This window comes from Peromyscus maniculatus, chromosome 13, assembly GCF_049852395.1.
Source record: "Peromyscus maniculatus bairdii isolate BWxNUB_F1_BW_parent chromosome 13, HU_Pman_BW_mat_3.1, whole genome shotgun sequence".
Taxonomy (NCBI): Eukaryota; Metazoa; Chordata; class Mammalia; order Rodentia; family Cricetidae; genus Peromyscus; species Peromyscus maniculatus.
This window is the reverse complement of record NC_134864.1, coordinates 10,597,519-10,615,766: the sequence shown is the minus strand read 5'-3', so window position 1 is coordinate 10,615,766 and position 18,248 is coordinate 10,597,519. Positions and strand designations below refer to the sequence as shown.

General features: G+C 46.5%; 2 protein-coding genes across 2 annotated transcripts; both read left to right on the top strand.

Moving 5' to 3' along the window:
- Nucleotides 1-6,623: 6,623 nt before the first annotated feature.
- LOC121821891 (olfactory receptor 6B2) lies at nucleotides 6,624-8,024 on the top strand. Its single transcript, XM_042259674.2, has one exon. It carries the CDS (start codon nucleotides 6,624-6,626, stop codon nucleotides 7,557-7,559), a length of 936 nt encoding a protein of 311 aa, XP_042115608.2. The 3' UTR covers nucleotides 7,560-8,024.
- A 7,180-nt stretch (nucleotides 8,025-15,204) lies between these two features.
- LOC102916085 (olfactory receptor 6B2) lies at nucleotides 15,205-16,274 on the top strand. Its single transcript, XM_076549626.1, has one exon. It carries the CDS (start codon nucleotides 15,312-15,314, stop codon nucleotides 16,272-16,274), a length of 963 nt encoding a protein of 320 aa, XP_076405741.1. The 5' UTR covers nucleotides 15,205-15,311.
- Nucleotides 16,275-18,248: the final 1,974 nt, after the last annotated feature.

Below are 18,248 nucleotides of genomic sequence, written 5' to 3'. Positions count from 1 at the left end.
TCTATTCTGTCTGTTTCATCATCCCGAGCAACCTGATTTATTCCAATGGGCATTTGGTTATTTAATTGCTCTGAGTAGGAGTTTCCTCTACAACTGAAGGAAAGGTTTGAACTGGATTTGCTGTGGTAGCCTGCCTGAGGCCCCTCTGGGAGTTTCCCGAAGACTGAGGTAAAGGATTACCTTGCCTGTCCCTTGTTGATCTGCATTCGTTGGTCCAGTGTTTTCCCTTACCACACCTTCTGCATACTCCAGAAGGAAAGGGCATTCTGTTGCCATTGTTCCTTGAAGAAACATTGTTAGGAATGACCTGTGTACAGTCCCTTTTCAAATGTCCTTGCTTTCCACATCCAAAACATCCAACATTCCTCAAACCTTTTGAAATTGCTTCTCCTACCCACATACCATCTTGGTCATGAGACTCAACATTAACCCTGTCTCTTATCCAGTCTTCCAAGGGTACAGATCTTGTCTTTAATGGCCTGATTATTCTCTTACATGCTGCATTTGTGTTCTCAAAAGACAAAGATTCAATTATCTGACTAGCTTCTGAATCCGGGACCATTCTCTTTACTGCTGAAGCCAGTCTTTGTAAAAAAAATCTATGAAAGATTCTTTTGGTCCCTGTATAACCTTGGTAAATGACTCAGTTTTCTTTCCTGGTTCCTCAACTCTGTCCCATGCATTCAAGGCTGTATTCAACATAGAATTAAGGTTTGGATATCATATAAACATTGTGTTTGTCCTGTAGCATATTGGCCTTCTCCAAAAAGCTGATCCTGGAAGACTTGTATTCCTTTATCACTCCATCGTTTTTCTATGTTTTTAGCCTCATCCTTGAACCACATTTGCCACTGGAGCCTTTGTCTGGGTTCCAGAACAGCATGTGCCAGCTTCCGCCAGTCCTGTGGTATAATCCTATTATAAGTTGACCAGGTATTTAACATTTGCTTTACATATGGGGAATGCATGCCATAAGATACTATTGCTTCCTTAGACCTTTGTAAATCTAACGTTTCAATTGGAGTCCAAATATTTTGTGTATTCATTTGATCAGATAACTGCTGTACAGTTACTGGATAAATTAAGTGTGATTGTGTGAAAACAGGCTTTCTTTCAGTAACCTTATGATCCAATCTTAAAACAACTTCACTGTTAATTTCTTCTGTCTGAATTTGAATTTCTCTATAATTCATTTTAACAGGTTTAACAGGTTTTTCTAAAACTTTTATCCTGGCACTTAAATTGACTATGTTTTTAAATAGTAAAATGAGGATAAGAAAAGTAATAAAGTGCATAATTCGATAAACATTAATCTTCTCATATAGCTGTTCCGTTGTCAGACTGCCTAAAATTTCAAACAAAGCCCAATTTTCTTCCAATGTACACATAAAACCCATTTTTTTTAATGTGGAAAAAAATCTCTTTTAAATAGTTTCCTTTAAAATATCTGATATCTTAATTGACTTACTAAGTCTGCATAGAACAGTAGAAATCCGAGAGAATTTCAAAACAGCCACCTAGTGTCCGAGGTGTGAATCCAGAGAGAGAGAGAGAGCAAGAAAGCATAGCCACAAGTTCTGGCTAAAAGCTTAAATCCAGCCACATATTCCCACTTGAGCCGAGTCAAGCCTGGGCTCTGGCTTCATTAAGCTCTGACCATGTGTTTTGGCTTTACCGGCAGGGGCCCTGTTCGGCAGGGCAGGCCTGAGTTGTTTGTAGCACTGGCTTTAAGCAAGTAGCTCCAGCAGCACGTAACCACTTGGGGTCAGTCTGGCCTGAGACCTAAGCCGACCTGGGCCTGAGCTAGGGAGCCAGGCTGCCCAGGCAGGAAACCAGACCTGCTGCCAAGCCAAGCCAAGCAGTGTTTAATGGAATCTTGCCACATGGGAGCCAAATATAGAAGTAACCGTCTTATTAAATAAGAAACACAGAGCCAATGCAAAGATGAAAGCCCAAGAGGTCAGAGCTAAGAGCCTTACACTTCACTGCTGCAGCTACCCTCTTCAGCCAAGAGAGCTACTTCCTGTGTTTGTCATTATATAGAATTTCTATTCTGCCTTCTCATTGGTTGTAAACCCAACCACATGACCTCGTCATCACTGCCCCTCTGTACAGACCTCCAGGTCTTCTATGGTTGGTATTGAGATTACAGGCATATGTCTCAATGCTGGCTGTATCCTTGAACACACAGAGATCCGCCTAGCTCTGCCTACCAAGAGCTGGGATTAAAGGCATGTGCCACCAATGCCCGGCTCTGCTATGACTTGCTATTAGCTATGACCCCCAGGCAACTTTATTTATTAACATACAAATTAAATCATATTTTAGTACAAATAAAATATCACCATACCGTTGACCAATGGGTCCTCATGAAATTTTCTATACAGCAACAGAGAGCACTGACAGCAGGCAGGGTGCAAGGATACCTGCAAGCTCCACATCTGACAGGGAACTGATGCCCAGGTATACAGAGAACTGAGTAACCTCAACAAGAAACCAAACAAGCCCATGAATAAATGGGGGAAGGAAATGAACAGACAGTTCTCAGAATGTTACACATGGCTGTGAACACATGGAAAAGTGTTCAATGTCACCAGCAATCACAGAAACACAAGAAGTGAGACTGGCCTTGCTTTTCCCTCAACCTCTTTCCATCTTAGGCATCTCTTTGAAAGCTGTCACCTACTCTGAGGAAGAGACTCCCTGTGTAGTTAATCCTATCTCCAGATGCCTTCAGAAAGCAGCCCACAGATGTGTTTCTTGAATAAATACAGATCCCACCAGGTTGACCATCATGCTTTGGGGCATGTAAAATATAAGGAGTGCACAGTCACTAAAATTGGCTGGAAATCATCCAATGCACGTTTTTGTCTTTGTCCTAGCTCTGAAATCTGTGAATTGCAACTCATTTGGAAAAAGGCTGTGGATTATCTGGTCATCTTCAAATCCAATGTTGGGGATCCTTACAATAGGGATATGAACAAATTTGAGACACAAAGAGGAAGAAATGAACATAGGAAGAACAAGGCTTCCAAAGGCCCAGGGTCCAGAAGCCACCAGAGCTGGGGGAGGAAGAAAGAGACTCCTAATCCAGAAGACTATGGAGACTAAAGGAAGTTTGGGAAAGAGGGAAGACAAAAGTGAGGAGAACGATCCATAGGGAATAGGTGGTCCAAAACCCTCCAGGGAGGTTTAAGATACATGAGCTGAGGAAAGTGGTCAGGAGAACTGAGATGTGGGGAAATGAGTCCTGAGAGCAGAAAGCCTGGTGGGTCCTTCAGATCCTTCCCTAAAAGTGAGGTCCTGGGGCCCTTGACATGAGTCACAATCTCCTGTGACATCCACTACCTATACTGCTTTATGGTTCCTGAGGGTTCAACTGAGCCATCTCTGTTTACCCATCCCCCTTCTTCTCCCACCTTGCTCCTGCACATGGGCCTGGGTTCCTGCTGAGGACCAGCCTGACTCTCAGCAAGAGCACTTGTATAATTGTTGAGCCCATGGCCACAGGTGACACAGGGACCCTCATTACAGTGCTCCTGCAGTCGGGACTGTAGCAGCCAGCCAGGAAGGCAGGTGAGGAGGTAACCAATGAAGCCAAGATGCTCCACAGGTTGACAGGCCTAGACAGTAGCAGGGGCAGCCTTCCCCAGAGGCCCTGATCCAGCTCATTACCAACATGGGCAGCTTCATCAGCTGCAAGGGGGTAATTGGGCCCAGGAGACACTGGGCTCCAGCTAAAATGCCATATCTATTCCTCCCTACACTTGAGGAGCCCATGTCCTAAGAATCTGTCTGAAGCTCATCTGGTCATTCTGGCCAGCCTGGGAGTCACCAGTCAGGAAGAGGCCCCTCCTTGTTCCCAAAGTCTGTCCAAGTGAGGCTTCCAGAGCCCCCAGGTAGGATGAGTGCTTCTCAAGTCAGGATGGATCATGCTGTGTTTTAGAATATGTTATAAATGTGCTTCATAGAAGAGCCTCGTGTGCAGTGTGACTGAAACCCCATCATACGTGTCCACATTGAGGCTGGGGCAAGATTCATCTACAGCCACAGCACCCAGCATGAAGGCTCACAGTACTGTATCAAAGGGTCTTGCATCTGTAAGTGCTATGCTGAGTGCTCGGTCCTCTATGCATATAGTGGTCGGTCATACTTCAATGAGTGTACATTGATGGACACTGTGTGAGTATGCATCTATGAGTAGTGTGCTGAGTGTGTGTGGATGAGTAGTGTGCTTAGTCTGATGTATACATGATCAGGATTTCTGTGCTAAGTGTATATGGTGAGTCCTGTGTTGAGTAAGCATTGGCGGGTACTATGTTGAGTAAGCATTGATGGGTGCGGTGTTGAATCTGGATCTGTGAGAATTGTGCTGAGTGTGAGTGCATATTTGGGGGTCCCCACTGAATGCATAGTTTGGGGTACTGTGCTATGTCCTCCCATCTAGCAGCACACAGTCTTAGCATCCTCACTGCACTGATCAGATCAGAATACATCTGCTCCTCCTTCCTGTAGCTAGTACCACCTACAGTGATGGGTAGCCACATCCTACCAGTGAGTACAGTTTGCGGGTATTTGCAGTCCTGGATAGGAATATGAGACAGCATCCCCAGTCTTTGGGCAATCTCAGTCTATAGGACAGTGTCAATGGACCGCCACTGAGTACCTTATGTGTACTTCAAAGACCTCTGTGGCCACTTAGCTGGGAAGAAACACAGACACACACTGAACTGTGTCCAAGACCTGATGTTCAGATCTTAAAGGCAGTGGACATTGCTGAACTGACTTAAAGGAGCCTTCATCATGTCCAGGAGGATGCTGAAACACACACTTGCATTTCCAGGAGAATTAGCTGTCTTAATAGCATCAAAACTTTCTCCCTAATTGAACCTGTCTCTGAAAATTGATTTAGAAGTTTCCTTGCAGCCAGCTGCCAGCTGATCTCTAGTTGGTGGGACTATAGTGTCCCAACCTGCCCACCTTGGTGGGTGATTCTTAGGGAGACTGAGCAATTTTTATGGAGCCTTCTTTTCTGTCTATTCAGTTTGAGGACAGCCAGACCTTGTGCTGAAACTCACTACCCAACCTGCAGGAAACTTGCAGCCTGCACCGTGGGTTCCTTTGGCACCTCCATGTCTGTGCCACACTGGAATGCATGTCCCTCCAGCCACCCTCAGACCATGTCATTCCCCTTGTCTCAGCACTGAGCTTGCCTACACCAGAGCCCCTGCCCAACTCCATAGTTCTTCTAGGTCCCACAGCCTTTCTGCTGCTCCCTTGTGCCCTCCTCAGGGTGCCCCCTGAAATGAATGACTTCACAAATGGCAGCGCTCATCCTTGACTTCCCTTCATGTTCCCTTTGCTAGTTTCTTTAGCCCACACCTGCCAGCCTGTTCTCATGGATGCTGCTTAAAATCAGGGCACAAGGATCACCACACAGTCCTGGATTCGCTCTAGTTTCCACCATCAGAACCAGGACAGGTCCTGTGGGTTAACCTGATTCTCACCCACCCACCTGCAACAGGAAGAACCAACACCCAGAGATGGCACCTTCAGTGAGCCAAGCAAGACCCAGACATGGCAGCAGCAGTTACCACAGAGGTCCTTAGGTGCACCCCATCCCACTGTGGCCCCAACTCCATCCTTGAATGTACTCACTTCACTCAATGCTCCTGGACACATCCAGGTATGGGACCACCTTCCCTGAATCTGAATGGGTGCTACACCCCATCTTCCCCTCTAGCTCTCTGTTCTGTGTCCCACGTGATTACAGTCATGGTCCTGGAGGGGACAGTTCATCTATTTTAAGACCAACAACTTTCTCCACTGCTACTTCAGGGATTGCTCCAGACCTCCTCTGAGCTCAGTTTCCAGATGTCCAGTAGGCTGGTTTTCCAATCATTACTTTAGTCTGAAGCCAAGTAAAGCAGTGATGCTAAAATCAACACATGGAATGTGTGTCAAGGAGTGTGAGCAAATATGACTGGTGTGTGTGTGTGTGTGTGTGTGTGTGTGTGTGTGTGTGTGTGTGTGTGTGTGGTATGTGTTCATGGTAATGTAGGGAGTTGGGAAGCAATCACCCTAGCAAGCTAACTTTGGAGATCTCACTCAGTCTCAGGAGCCCCAAGGGCCTAGGCCATTACCCTCATGCATTCTGGGAGGTATGGGGCATGATCCCAACTATACTCACCATAAAGTAGGAAGGCCACAGCTTCATCAATTCTTGCTAACACTTTCACGTTTGAAACATGGAGAAAAGTTTGAGGTAGGCTCCTTCTACATCTATAAACAAGGTAGGGTGCATGGGTTCATCAGTAGAGTAGAGGGCATTGATCCCTCTACATACAGCACTCCAGATTGGGGCCACATGGGCATCTTACATCCTGAGCCCTTCTCTTAGGCACATCATCTCCATGATCACTCTTCATTCTGCACCCAAACACAAGTGCACAATCTTGCCAATTTAAGACTTGTCAGAAGAATGAGTTCCTTTCTCTGCTGCTCACAGGAACCAGGAATGCTGTCTGTCTTTCAGCTGAAGTTTCTGGTGGGCTCCCTGTTCTCCCCTCGGGTGACACGTGGCCCTTCCTATTGGCCTGATGATCTTTTGCAGGTGCAGAAGGATGAGAGGGGAGAACATCACCAAGGTGAGCACATTCATCCTGCTGGGCTTCCCCACAGCCCCTGAGCTGCAGTACCTGCTCTTCCTCCTCTTCCTGCTTGCCTACCTCTTTGTGCTGGTGGAGAACCTGGCCATCATCCTCACTGTCTGGAGCAGCACCTCTCTCCACAGGCCCATGTACTACTTCCTGGGTTCCTTGTCTTTCCTAGAGATCTGGTATGTGTCAGACATCATCCCCAAGATGCTGGACGGCTTCCTCCTGCAGAGGAAACGCATCTCTTTCGCTGGTTGCATGACTCAGCTCTATTTCTTCATTTCTCTTGTGTGCACAGAATGTGTACTCCTGGCTTCCATGGCCTATGACCGCTATGTGGCCATCTGCCATCCCCTGCGCTACCAAGTCATCATGACCACGGGGTTGTGTGTCCAGCTCGTGATCTTCTCCTTTGCAAGTGCATTCACAGTCTCTGTGATCAAGGTCTACTTTATCTCCAGTGCCACCTTCTGTGGCTCCAATGTCTTGAATCACTTCTTCTGTGACATCTCCCCCATCCTCAAGCTGGCCTGCACCGACTTCTCTACTGCGGAGCTGGTGGACTTCATCCTGGCCTTCATCATTCTGGTGTTCCCTCTCCTGGCCACCATTCTGTCCTATGGACACATCACCCTGGCTGTGCTTCGGATCCCTTCAGCCACAGGACGGTGGAGGGCCTTTTCCACCTGTGCCTCCCACCTTACTGTGGTCACCTTCTTTTATGTGGCCATGATTTTTATATATGTGCGGCCCCAGGCCATTGATACCCGGAGCTCCAACAAACTCATCTCTGCTGTGTACACTGTCCTCACACCCATCTTAAACCCCTTGATTTATTGCCTAAGGAACAAAGAATTTAAGGATGCCCTGAGAAGGACCCTGGGATTGGGTCACACTCTATAGTAGAACATTACATGTTCTAGAATCTAATTTGTGGTGAGAAAAGTCTCTTGTATAGCACCTAATGTTGTTTTAAAGTTTTTGTAAAATTTAGTACTAATATGGAGCTATCTACAATAACAAACCTTCATCCTAATATGTTTTTTCACTGTAGGCTCAGGTAACTAGCTCCTAAGTAGATCGGGTATTAGAGTCCACCCCTAGTGAGCCTCTCTGCCTCAGAAGAACCACTATGCTAGGTTCTAGGGCTAGAGAGTAATCTGGGTGTTTTGAAGGTTTTATGACTGTAGTCATAAAGCACTTACACTTTCAGGTTCTTTTTTGGCTCAGCATCATGTGTTTGGGTCTTTCTGTCTTAGCATTGATTAATGAGTTGTTGCTCAATAGTATTCACATATATATCGATGCAGGTTTGTGGCATGCAGTATTGTGGATACTGTCTAAGATGTGTAATGCTGCTATTTGCCATCCAGGTAATATTTTGTAGCCATGCAGTTTGGTAAGCTACACAGAACTGTATCTAGGCTAGATCTAGTTACATACAAGAACTTGATGAAACACAAGGTATGTGTATAGTGAGGTTTTGTAGAAACTGAAAAAAAAAACAGTTTTCTAAACTGTACCAGTTTTACTCCCATTAGCAGTACAGAAGAATCCCAATGGTTCCATACCCTGTCTAAAGGTAATGTTGCTCATATTTCAATTCACCCTTTTTTTCTGGACTCCAAATTTATCCTAATGTGTCTTAAATCTGCCTCTTCCAATATCCCATTGTCCTACTTTCCTTCGCTGTTGCTATGATAAAATACTTTGAGGAAACATAGGTTTATCTGGCTCATTATTCCAGGTTACAGTCCATCACTGCAAAGAAGTCAAGGGGCGGGGACATACAGCAGCTAGCCACACCCACTGCCCAGAGCAGAGGGGGAGTGAGCATGTGTATGTTTGTATTCATCTCACCTTTTCCCATTTGTTTGTAGTTTTTGATCCAAACCTGGGATATGACCACAGCTCAGCCTGATCTAGAGAACCCCTTATCAAGATTCCCATCCAACGTGATTCAACCTTGTGTCAAGTTAGCAATTGAAACTAACCATTCCATTCCTCAAGGGTGGCAAGGAGCTATGCTAGTACATTGGGAATCACCTCACCATTTGGTCTATAACCTGGATGATTGTCCTGTTCCCAAGCTTCCCAGAGTTGGCCTTTTAAGAAGAGAGCCTCAAGAGCTCAGGAATGGCCAATCATTGAGCACTCTGTGAAGCCATGCTTACACATCCTTTTCAGATATCAATTTTGTTTTGTTCCATATCACGGCACATGTGCCGCTTATTAAGTAGACCGTTCTTCCTGAGGAGGCTTGGAACAGAGCTGTGGAAAGCACTAGGGTTACATCTCATCAATGTCAGCACTGTCAGATGCAGCACAAAAACCTGCCTTGATGTTGATTGACACATGTAAGCTTCATCTTCATGGTGGCAAGGTATCACTGAGACCAAGGAGAGGATTTTTGTCCACTTGGGGTTGTCTTGATGACAGTCCCACTGTACCTGAGAAGTCCTTTGTTTCCCTTACAGGTCCAAATGGCCGTAAATGTGTGTGGCCATTTGCTGGTTTGTCCTTAAGGAATATGACAGATGGGGCACAGGAAGCTCCTCTGCTGGGCGAGCTCGGGTCCTGAAAGGTTTCCCTTTGCTATTAACTTACTTGGGGCTTGAACGTCTAGTCTGCCTGGCGGCCTCCTTCTGAGTCTCTGGCACAGGATTCAACAAGGGAATATGTGGCTCAAGACTGTCCAGTAGAATATCCCACAAAGCAACACCATGGGCCTCTGCTTTGATCCTACACTTGCTGAGCCCACGGCTTCTCCATCATCAGGCAGTGGTAAGAGGCAGGGTCCAGTTGGCTGCTGTGTCTTAGACACAGGCTCTTTAGATATTTCCACTCATGATTTCTTTACACAGAGAAAATTTACACAACCTTCAGAACATAGGGACATAATACATACACAAATCAAGTATTTAGTGATATAAAACATAAATACATTTATTTTTTCAAAAGCCTTGGTATAGAAGAATTCCTCTGTTTATTAAAGACAGAAGCAGACTTGCATATTTAATCACAAGCTTATTTATTTTAACACAACGAATGAGATCTGGCTGAATATTTGATATTGAAGGACGCAGAGAATCTTCAACTTCTTCAGTTGATGGATATCTTTACTTTACACCTGTCAGTGTTGAGAATGAAGTTTCACATAAATGAGGAATACAAAATGGCAGAAGTACATTTAGTACCCTTCCATAAATTGTTGGAAATTCTTGGTCTCAAGACAAAATTAATTCAACAGTTTCTCATGAAACTCGAGTTGGTGACTCAAACAGCAATTTTGTAGATACAACATTCTAACTCAATCCAATAGAAAGATGATACTGGTTTGATTCTCAGATGCTGAGGGGTGGTGGTAGGAATATATTAAAAGTTTTTGTGTTCCACAATTAAATCATTCCATGTCTAAAAGAGCAGGAAAGTGTGCTCTTGCAGTAAAAAACGCTACAGTTCCTAACATACGGTGGTGTGGAGTCTGAGCCTGGCGTTTCAGGCGGAGTTCTTTGGTCTTATGTGGCATGAGGGCACACATGGTATTCACATTGTGTTCGGAAGGAAGGCTGCAGTGAGGCTGCATGATTCAACCCAGGCCAGAGCTGTCAGCCACTCTGCTCACTGTCCCTTTAATTGGTGGTTAGTTCTTGTCATATATGTTATGTTCAGTAACCATTTAGTATTGCTAAATTACTCATGAAGTTTGTCTCATAGAGAACTTAGGAGAAATGGGAGAACTCCACAAGATAGTAGTCCAGCTGCTGAGAAACACTGGGTGTAGTCAGGGAGTGCATCAGCCAGATGCCCAGACGTGGGGGGGCAACAAAGAAAGGCCATAGGCCCCACAGGCTGAAGGGCAGGGCCAGCCTGCTCCACAGGTCCTGATCCAGCTCATTACCAGTGTGGGCAGCTTCATCAGCTGCAAGGGGGTAATTGGGCCCAGGAGACACTGGGCTCCAGCTAAAAAGCCATAACTCTTCCTCCCTACACTTGAGGAGCCCATGTCCTAAGAATCTGTCTGAAGCTCATCTGGTCATTCTGGCCAGCCTGGGAGTCACCAGTCAGGAAGAGGCCCCTCCTTGTTCCCAAAGTCTGTCCAAGTGACGCTTCCAGAGCCCCCAGGTAGGATGAGTGCTTCTCAAGCCAGGATGGATCATGCTGTGATTTTAGAATATGTTATAAATGTGCATCATAGAAGAGCCTCGTGTGCAGTGTGACTGAAACCCCATCATACATGTCCACATTGAGGCTGGGGCAAGATTCATCTACAGCCACAGCACCCAGCATGAAGGCTCACAGTACTGTATCAAAGGGTCTTGCAACTGTAAGTGCTATACTGAGTGCTCATCTTTGGATACTGCAATGAATGTATAATGATGGACACTGTGTGAGTATGCATGTATGAGTACTGTGCTGAGTGTGTATGAATGAGTAGTGTGCTTAGTCTGACGTATACATGATCAAGATTTCTGTGCTAAGTGTATATGCTGAGTCCTGTGTTGAGTAATCATTAGTGGGTACTATGTTGACTACGTATCGATGGGTGCTTTGTTGAGTATTGATCTATGAGAATTGTGCTGAGTGCATATTTGGAAGTCCATGTTGAATGTATAGTTTGGGGTACTATGCTATGTCCTCCCACCTAGCAGCACACAGTCTTAGTTAGCAACCTCACTGCACTGAGCATCTAGCCCAGAAATCATCTGCTCCCCATCATGGCTAGGTCCTTGTCCACTGGTTCTACCATGTAGGAGGGTAGCCTCTGAGCTCATGACTGCAGGCTGACAGAGGACAGGACCCTCTCACAGACTCCCAGGCACCTCCAGTCCACAGAAAGCGTCCTTCCCCCTCTTGGTTTCTTGCATGGACCTGAGTTGGAACTCTGTCCATGCAAGGACATTCTATTCTGTCTGAAGCACCTGGCAGACCCGGCTTGTGATGGGAGAACCCCTGACTCCTCTTCAGAACCCATTTGGTCCTCCAGTCTCCATAAGAACCATGAAACCCAGCATGAAAATGTATTCTCAGTGGGGATCTCAGATTAGTGGGGACATGGGAGCCAACAGGTGACAGTCACACAAAGTGGGTGCAATTGTGAGCAAGTGCCTGGGCCCACTCCTCATCCTGATAGCATACTATATTACCCAGACCATTGGCCTTGAGGGAGCCGAACAGAAAGTCCATGGTCTGTCAGTCTAAAATGATTCCAAAATAGAAAGTCTGTTTGAAGGAACACACAGCCATGGCCAAGGTACAGGTGAGGATGGGCATGCTACTCTAAGGGGCTCAATTTGCTGATCAAGATTCTATCCACTCCATAATTAATTAGCTCATTCACAGAAATCAGTGGCCATGTCCCAATGATAAGCACAATCCGTGGGGCTCGCACTGTCCTGGAAACACAGGAATCCCAGGCAAAGTCAGTATGCCAATGGCTCCCTTAGGAGCTTCAAAGCCATTTGTGGCCACTGAGCCAGGAAAGTCTGCTCTAGATGGTATCCAACACCAGATGTAGAGATTGTAATTGCAGGGTCATGACTAACTTGGCTTAAAGAGGTATGAGCTAGATGACATTCTGGAGGACATTGTAGGTGTTACTGAAGTCGATTCTCAGCATCGAATCATACACTAGCATTTTAATGGCATGAAAGTGCTGTTACCCTGGGATAACCCACAGCTGTGGCAAGTTTGGGTTCTTACAGGACACCATCCTTGGCAGGAATTCCCATCCCAGGTGTAAACGTCTGTGCAATGTCTTTCCTAGATTTTTCTTTTTTCATCCCAGAACCTTTCTGTGGGCTCCAGGCTTGCTAAGCCAACCTTACAGACAGCATCCAACAGGCTATCCAACAAGCACTCACAGCACACTCCCCAGGCAGAAATGCTCCTAGACACCGGGCAGCCACAGACCCTCTCTACACTTCCTATCACTGCAGTGTCCTGGGTATGCTAAACAACCAGCCTCACCTGACTCTCTTTTCCTCTCTCTTTGCTGCCGGGATCCAAGAGACTGCTAGAAGACCAGAGCCTGTAGCTTAAAATGTCAGACATTTAGTCTTTCAAAGTTTGGGGGGCCAGATGTTCAAAATCAAACTGCAGCAGGTTGTTCTCCCACCTGGCCTCTGGGGAGAATCCTCCCTGCCTCTCCTTGAGTCTGGTGGCTTGAGAGGATCCTCAGGCCTACAGCTGCATAGTTTCAACATCTGCCTGGGTTGTCATGTGGCCATCCCTTCCTAGATGTCTATTCTTTGCCATCTTTCATAAAGTCATTGTCCTTGGATTTAAGGTCCACCAAAAGAAGGTCAGAAATTAGTGAAATCTGAGTCTACCTTATGACCATCATGTGCACACTATGATAGCCAATGGGGAGTAGAAGACCCCTTTTATACTGAAGTTCCCAAACCCCTTACTGGGGTTCCAATGGCACAACTTTCCCAGGAGACGCTGCCCCTTTCCAGCAAACGTGTAACCATTGATGTCAGCTGGACACCTAAGTATTTATTTACGCGATGTTTTCTTCTTTTGCAAACCCGAATTCTCGGGCTAGAATTCCAGTGCCAGAGGAAGGACCCTGAAAACTGCTTCCCCAGACTTACTTTACCCATAAATCTCAAGCCTGCAGCTGGCCAGGCATCAACACTAGGGTAGTTTCAGCAGCCTGAGCAAGCAAGGGTCCACCACTCTAAGTCAGCCTTCAGATTTGGTGTCTGCCTCATCTTAAGCACTGCAGCATGGCTGGGCAGATACACAAGCCTTACCATGAGGTGCCAGGGGTCATTCATGGACAACTAAACAGGAGAGGCATGAACTGAGCAAGTGTGGGTATCAATGGGTGGTGGAGGAGAAAGCAGGAGAGCCGACCAGTCACTGGCCCAGAGGCCTGCAGACACAATGGGACAGGAAAGCTGCCAGCCTGCATCTAAGGGGATGCAAGGACAGTGCTGTTGAGTAGCTCTATGATCAGCCCACACAGACAGCCTTCTGTCCTAGAGCTGGTGTGTGTCTCGGGTGTTTGTAGGAAAGAGGTCTGAGCTTCTGTTTGGTGCTACTCTGCTACCTACAAGAGCTGCCTGTGGCTGTGGGGTCTGTCCAAGGCTCAGACCCATCCTCCTGAATGAACAGTGGCCTTGGCTCTGGTTTCTCCGTGGTTGTGAGCTGGTGGGTGTTGGCTGCTCTATAACTCCATGCCCAGGATCCCTAGTTGAAAGGGCCACGGTTCCTGACATCCCTCTTGCCTTCCAGTTCTCCAGGATCCTGAGCAGCTGCCAGAGCCTCCCTCTGCTCTCTATTTAGCTTGGGGTCAGCTTGGTTGCCTGGCATCCAGCTCTTGTCCCAAAGCTTATTGTCTGAGCCACAGGAATCTTGGAGACTTGTACCATGTCATCCTCTATGTCTGCTCACTGTCCACCCTGAGTAAGGCCCTCTCTGGAACCCTTGTCCAATTCTATCAGTGCTTCTGAGACCTGGGCTTATCTATCCCTGTCTCCATGAGTGGAATACTTTCTGCAAGTGGCAATACTCAGCCCTGGCTTTCTCTGCTTCCCTTTACTGTTGGCGCTGCAATGGGCCAGCATTTGCCACATGCGTCCCCAGCTGCACCTCAGCTCTCTATCCCCGCAGCACTATCCTGCCCTACACCATGAGGCCTTTCTGCCTCAGTCTGGATGGGTTACTGTGCAATCTCTCTCTCCAACTCTCTAATCTTTGTGCTTCAGAGCTGCAGCTGTGGCCTGGCCGGTATTGTTCTTTATCTGCTGAGAGATTCTCTTCCCCCAAAGTGCTTCCAAGAACTTTCCTTGGATCTCCTATGGCCTCAGTTTTTCTATGTTCAAATTAAGTTGGCTTCCCACCCCTGTATTCAAATTAAGCCAGCTTCCTTGTCTGTAGACAGGAAAGGCAGATGTCATCAACACGTGGAGTGTCAGGATGTGTGAGCAGATGTGAGTTCTTCCTGGTGTGTATGGGGTGGTATGTGTGTGTCGGGGGGAAGTTGATCACACAGACCAAGGAGCTTTGGGGACCTCACTGAGTCACAGCAGCAGCCCAGGCCATTACACTCACACCTCCATCAAGGCAGGAGCATGATCCTCTCTATTTTCTTGCTTCCAGACTAAGGAACAGGCCCTGTATATATTCACCCCTGCAGGATAACACACACAGCCCTACCTATAACAGCTTGCTTTCTCTGCGGTAAACGTTTATGATAAAAGCAAAGCAGAGCAAACACCAGCTTTGGCGCCTCTGATTCAAGGGGAAAGTATACAAAATAAGCATTATTGTGCTTGCCATGATTGAACAGGGGTGGATGCTGATGGTGGCTGGAGAAACCAATGCAGGCCCTTCCTAGAATATAGAACCCAAATCCAGCAGCACAGAAAAGAAACCCATTCTGGACCCCAGCTACTCTCCTGATGGGCCATGTAGGCTTCCTACATCCTAAACATCTGTCCTCAGCAGTCCCCTTCTTGCCTGTCTCTTCATTCTGCACCCAAACACAAGTGCACAATCTTGCCAGTTTAAGACTTGTCAGAAGAATGAGTTCCTTTCCCTGCTGCTCACAGGAACCAGGAGTGCTGTCTGTCTTTCAGCTGAAGTTTCTGGTGGGCTCCCTGTTCTCCCCTCGGGTGACATGTGGCCCTTCCTATTGGCCTGATGATCTTTTGCAGGTGCAGAAGGATGAGAGGGGAGAACATCACCAAGGTGAGCACGTTCATCCTGCTGGGCTTCCCCACAGCCCCTGAGCTGCAGTACCTGCTCTTCCTCCTCTTCCTGCTCGCCTACCTCTTTGTGCTGGTGGAGAACCTGGCCATCATCCTTACTGTCTGGAGCAGCGCCTCTCTCCACAAGCCCATGTACTACTTCCTGGGTTCCTTGTCTTTCCTAGAGATCTGGTATGTGTCAGACATCATCCCCAAGATGCTGGACGGCTTCCTCCTGCAGAGGAAACGCATCTCTTTCGCTGGTTGCATGACTCAGCTCTATTTCTTCAGCTCCCTGGTGTGCACAGAGTGTGTACTCCTGGCTTCCATGGCCTATGACCGCTATGTGGCCATCTGCCATCCCCTGCGCTACCAAGTCATCATGACCACAGGATTGTGTGTCCAGCTCGTGATCTTCTCTTTTGCTAGTGGCTTCACCATCTCTATGATCAAGGTCTACTTTATCTCCAGTGCCACCTTCTGTGGCTCCAATGTCTTGAATCACTTCTTCTGTGACATCTCCCCCATCCTCAAGCTGGCCTGCACTGACTTCTCTACTGCGGAGCTGGTGGACTTCATCCTGGCCTTCATCATTCTGGTGTTCCCTCTCCTGGCCACCATTCTGTCCTATGGACACATCACCCTGGCTGTGCTTCGGATCCCTTCAGCCACAGGACGGTGGAGGGCCTTCTCCACCTGTGCCTCTCACCTCACTGTGGTCACCTTCTTCTACATGGCCATGATCTTCATGTATGTGCGGCCCCAGGCCATCGATTCCCGGAGCTCCAACAAGCTCATTTCTGCTGTGTACACTGTCCTCACACCCATGATGAATCCTCTGATCTACTGTCTGAGGAACACTGAATTTAAGGATGCTCTGAGAAGGTCCCTGAGACTGGGTAATACGCCTCAGTAGATATTAAGTATTCTCAAGTGTAATTCAAATAAAACCTCACATCACCTAATTCTATTTAATATTTTACTGAAATTTAACAAACCTGTAAAACCACCTACTGAGCCTTCATGTTTTCTGAGTGTGGATTCAGGGAACATCCCCCAGGTAGATCAGGCATCAAAGACTACTACTCCTAGCCACCCTCTCTGCCTCAAGAGAACCATTGTGCTGGTTTCTATTGCCAGAGAGTAACCTGGTGTTTTGAGTTTCATTAATGTAATCATGAAGTACTTACACTTTCATATTCTGCTTTGTCTCAGTAATATGTGTCTGGGTGTCTCCCTGTCTTTGCATGTAACAATGATTCATGCACTGTTGCTCAGTAATATTCACACGTGTATCAGCATGTAGTCCTGTGTTTTGCTATTGGCTGACAGTATTATGGATACTGTCTAGGATGTGTAATACTGCTATACACAATCCAGATAATATTTTTATTGGTATCCATTCAGTTTAGTGAGCTACACAGAGCTGTATCTAGGTTAGACATAGGTACACATAGGCTGTATGTGTCTGTAACTGCTGAAACACAAGGTATGTGTATGGCCAGGTTTAGTAGAAACTTTTCAAAGCTTTATGTACCAGTTTTACTCCAATTAGCAGTATAGGGGACTTCCAGAAGTTCCAACTCCTGGCCAACATGTAGGATTGTGCATATGTTTCAATTCAGCCTTTCTTTGGGGCTCCAAAAGTATCCCTCTGTGACTTAAATCTGTATTTTCTAAACGCAAATGGCATTCTTCAGATACTGACACTGTCTCGCTGTCCATTTGGATATGGCCACTCTGGTGAGCTGTCCACATCTTCTGCCCATTTTCATACAGGTCCCTTTCCTTACAGGGCTTCTTACATCATCTGGATCTGAGCTCCCTGTCAGATCTGAGCCCTTGGATGCAAAAATCATCCAGTTCATTTTATGCTCTGCCCTCATGGGTCTTACAATGAGGAAAAGTTCTTCATTTCCATGTCTAATGTATATAATTCCCCTTATAGAGATTTTACATATAAAAAAATGTTTGCTTCCCCTAAGTTCATGAAAATGTTCTCCTGTGACATTCTAGAAGCTTTGTTTTTGTTTAATGTTTAAATTGGTAATCCATCTGAAACTGAAACCATTTTCCTTAAGGACCTGAAATTGGCCTAGCACTCACCCATTGTTTGAAAGGTTACACTCTTCCCTAGGTAGTGTCACCCTTTAATAAAACAAATCGCTTTCAGCAGTTACAGACACATACAGCTGAAAACAGGGCTTTCTGTGCTTTGGACTCCAGCCTGCTCTTTTTGGCTACATGGTTTTGGGAGCCAGACCCACTCAAGACTTTCTCAGAGGCTCTGATGAGAGAACAAAAGGGAACATTAGTTCTGCGCCCTTGTACAGGAGTAGACTTTGCAAGGATGGTCTGGGGCTCAAGCCAGTGCCTCGAAGGAGTCAAGGTTGTGGTTTCTGGGGACCTGACTCTTCTCCCTGGGCTGTGGTTATCAGTCCTAAAGCAGCTGTGTCTGAAGGATCAAGTGTTCTCTTGCTAACATGGTCTGATTTAGCTGTCAACCTTGGCCATATCCTCCCCCAACCCACCCACCGCAAATAGTTTATAAGATGCTGTGTTTCTTAATAAACTTGCTTGAAATAAGTCATCAGCTTATGCAAGAATCCAGCTTTTATTTTATCTATCTTCCACCTGCCCCCATCTCCTGGCACTTCTTCCTCAAGACCCAGTCACTGAAGAAGGACCTGGTTCAGGTCAACCAGTCTCTTCCTGCACTAGTAGCACAGGGTTTTTGGAATGTGGCCTTTCCTGTACCGTGAGGTCTATGAGCATGTCCTCCATTCATGTGCTTCTAGTCTAGCTTGTCTTGGTTTCTCTTGGGTCTTCCTGGAAAGAGTTACACTTCTTAGCATCTGCTTGTCAGCCTAAACGAAAGAAAAGCTTGCAG

What these genes read in the sequence shown, in the direction of transcription:
- LOC102916085 (XM_076549626.1), top strand. Translation starts at nt 15,312, where the DNA reads ATGATCTTTTGCAGGTGCAGAAGGATGAGAGGGGAGAACATCACCAAG.
- LOC121821891 (XM_042259674.2), top strand. Translation starts at nt 6,624, where the DNA reads ATGAGAGGGGAGAACATCACCAAGGTGAGCACATTCATCCTGCTGGGC.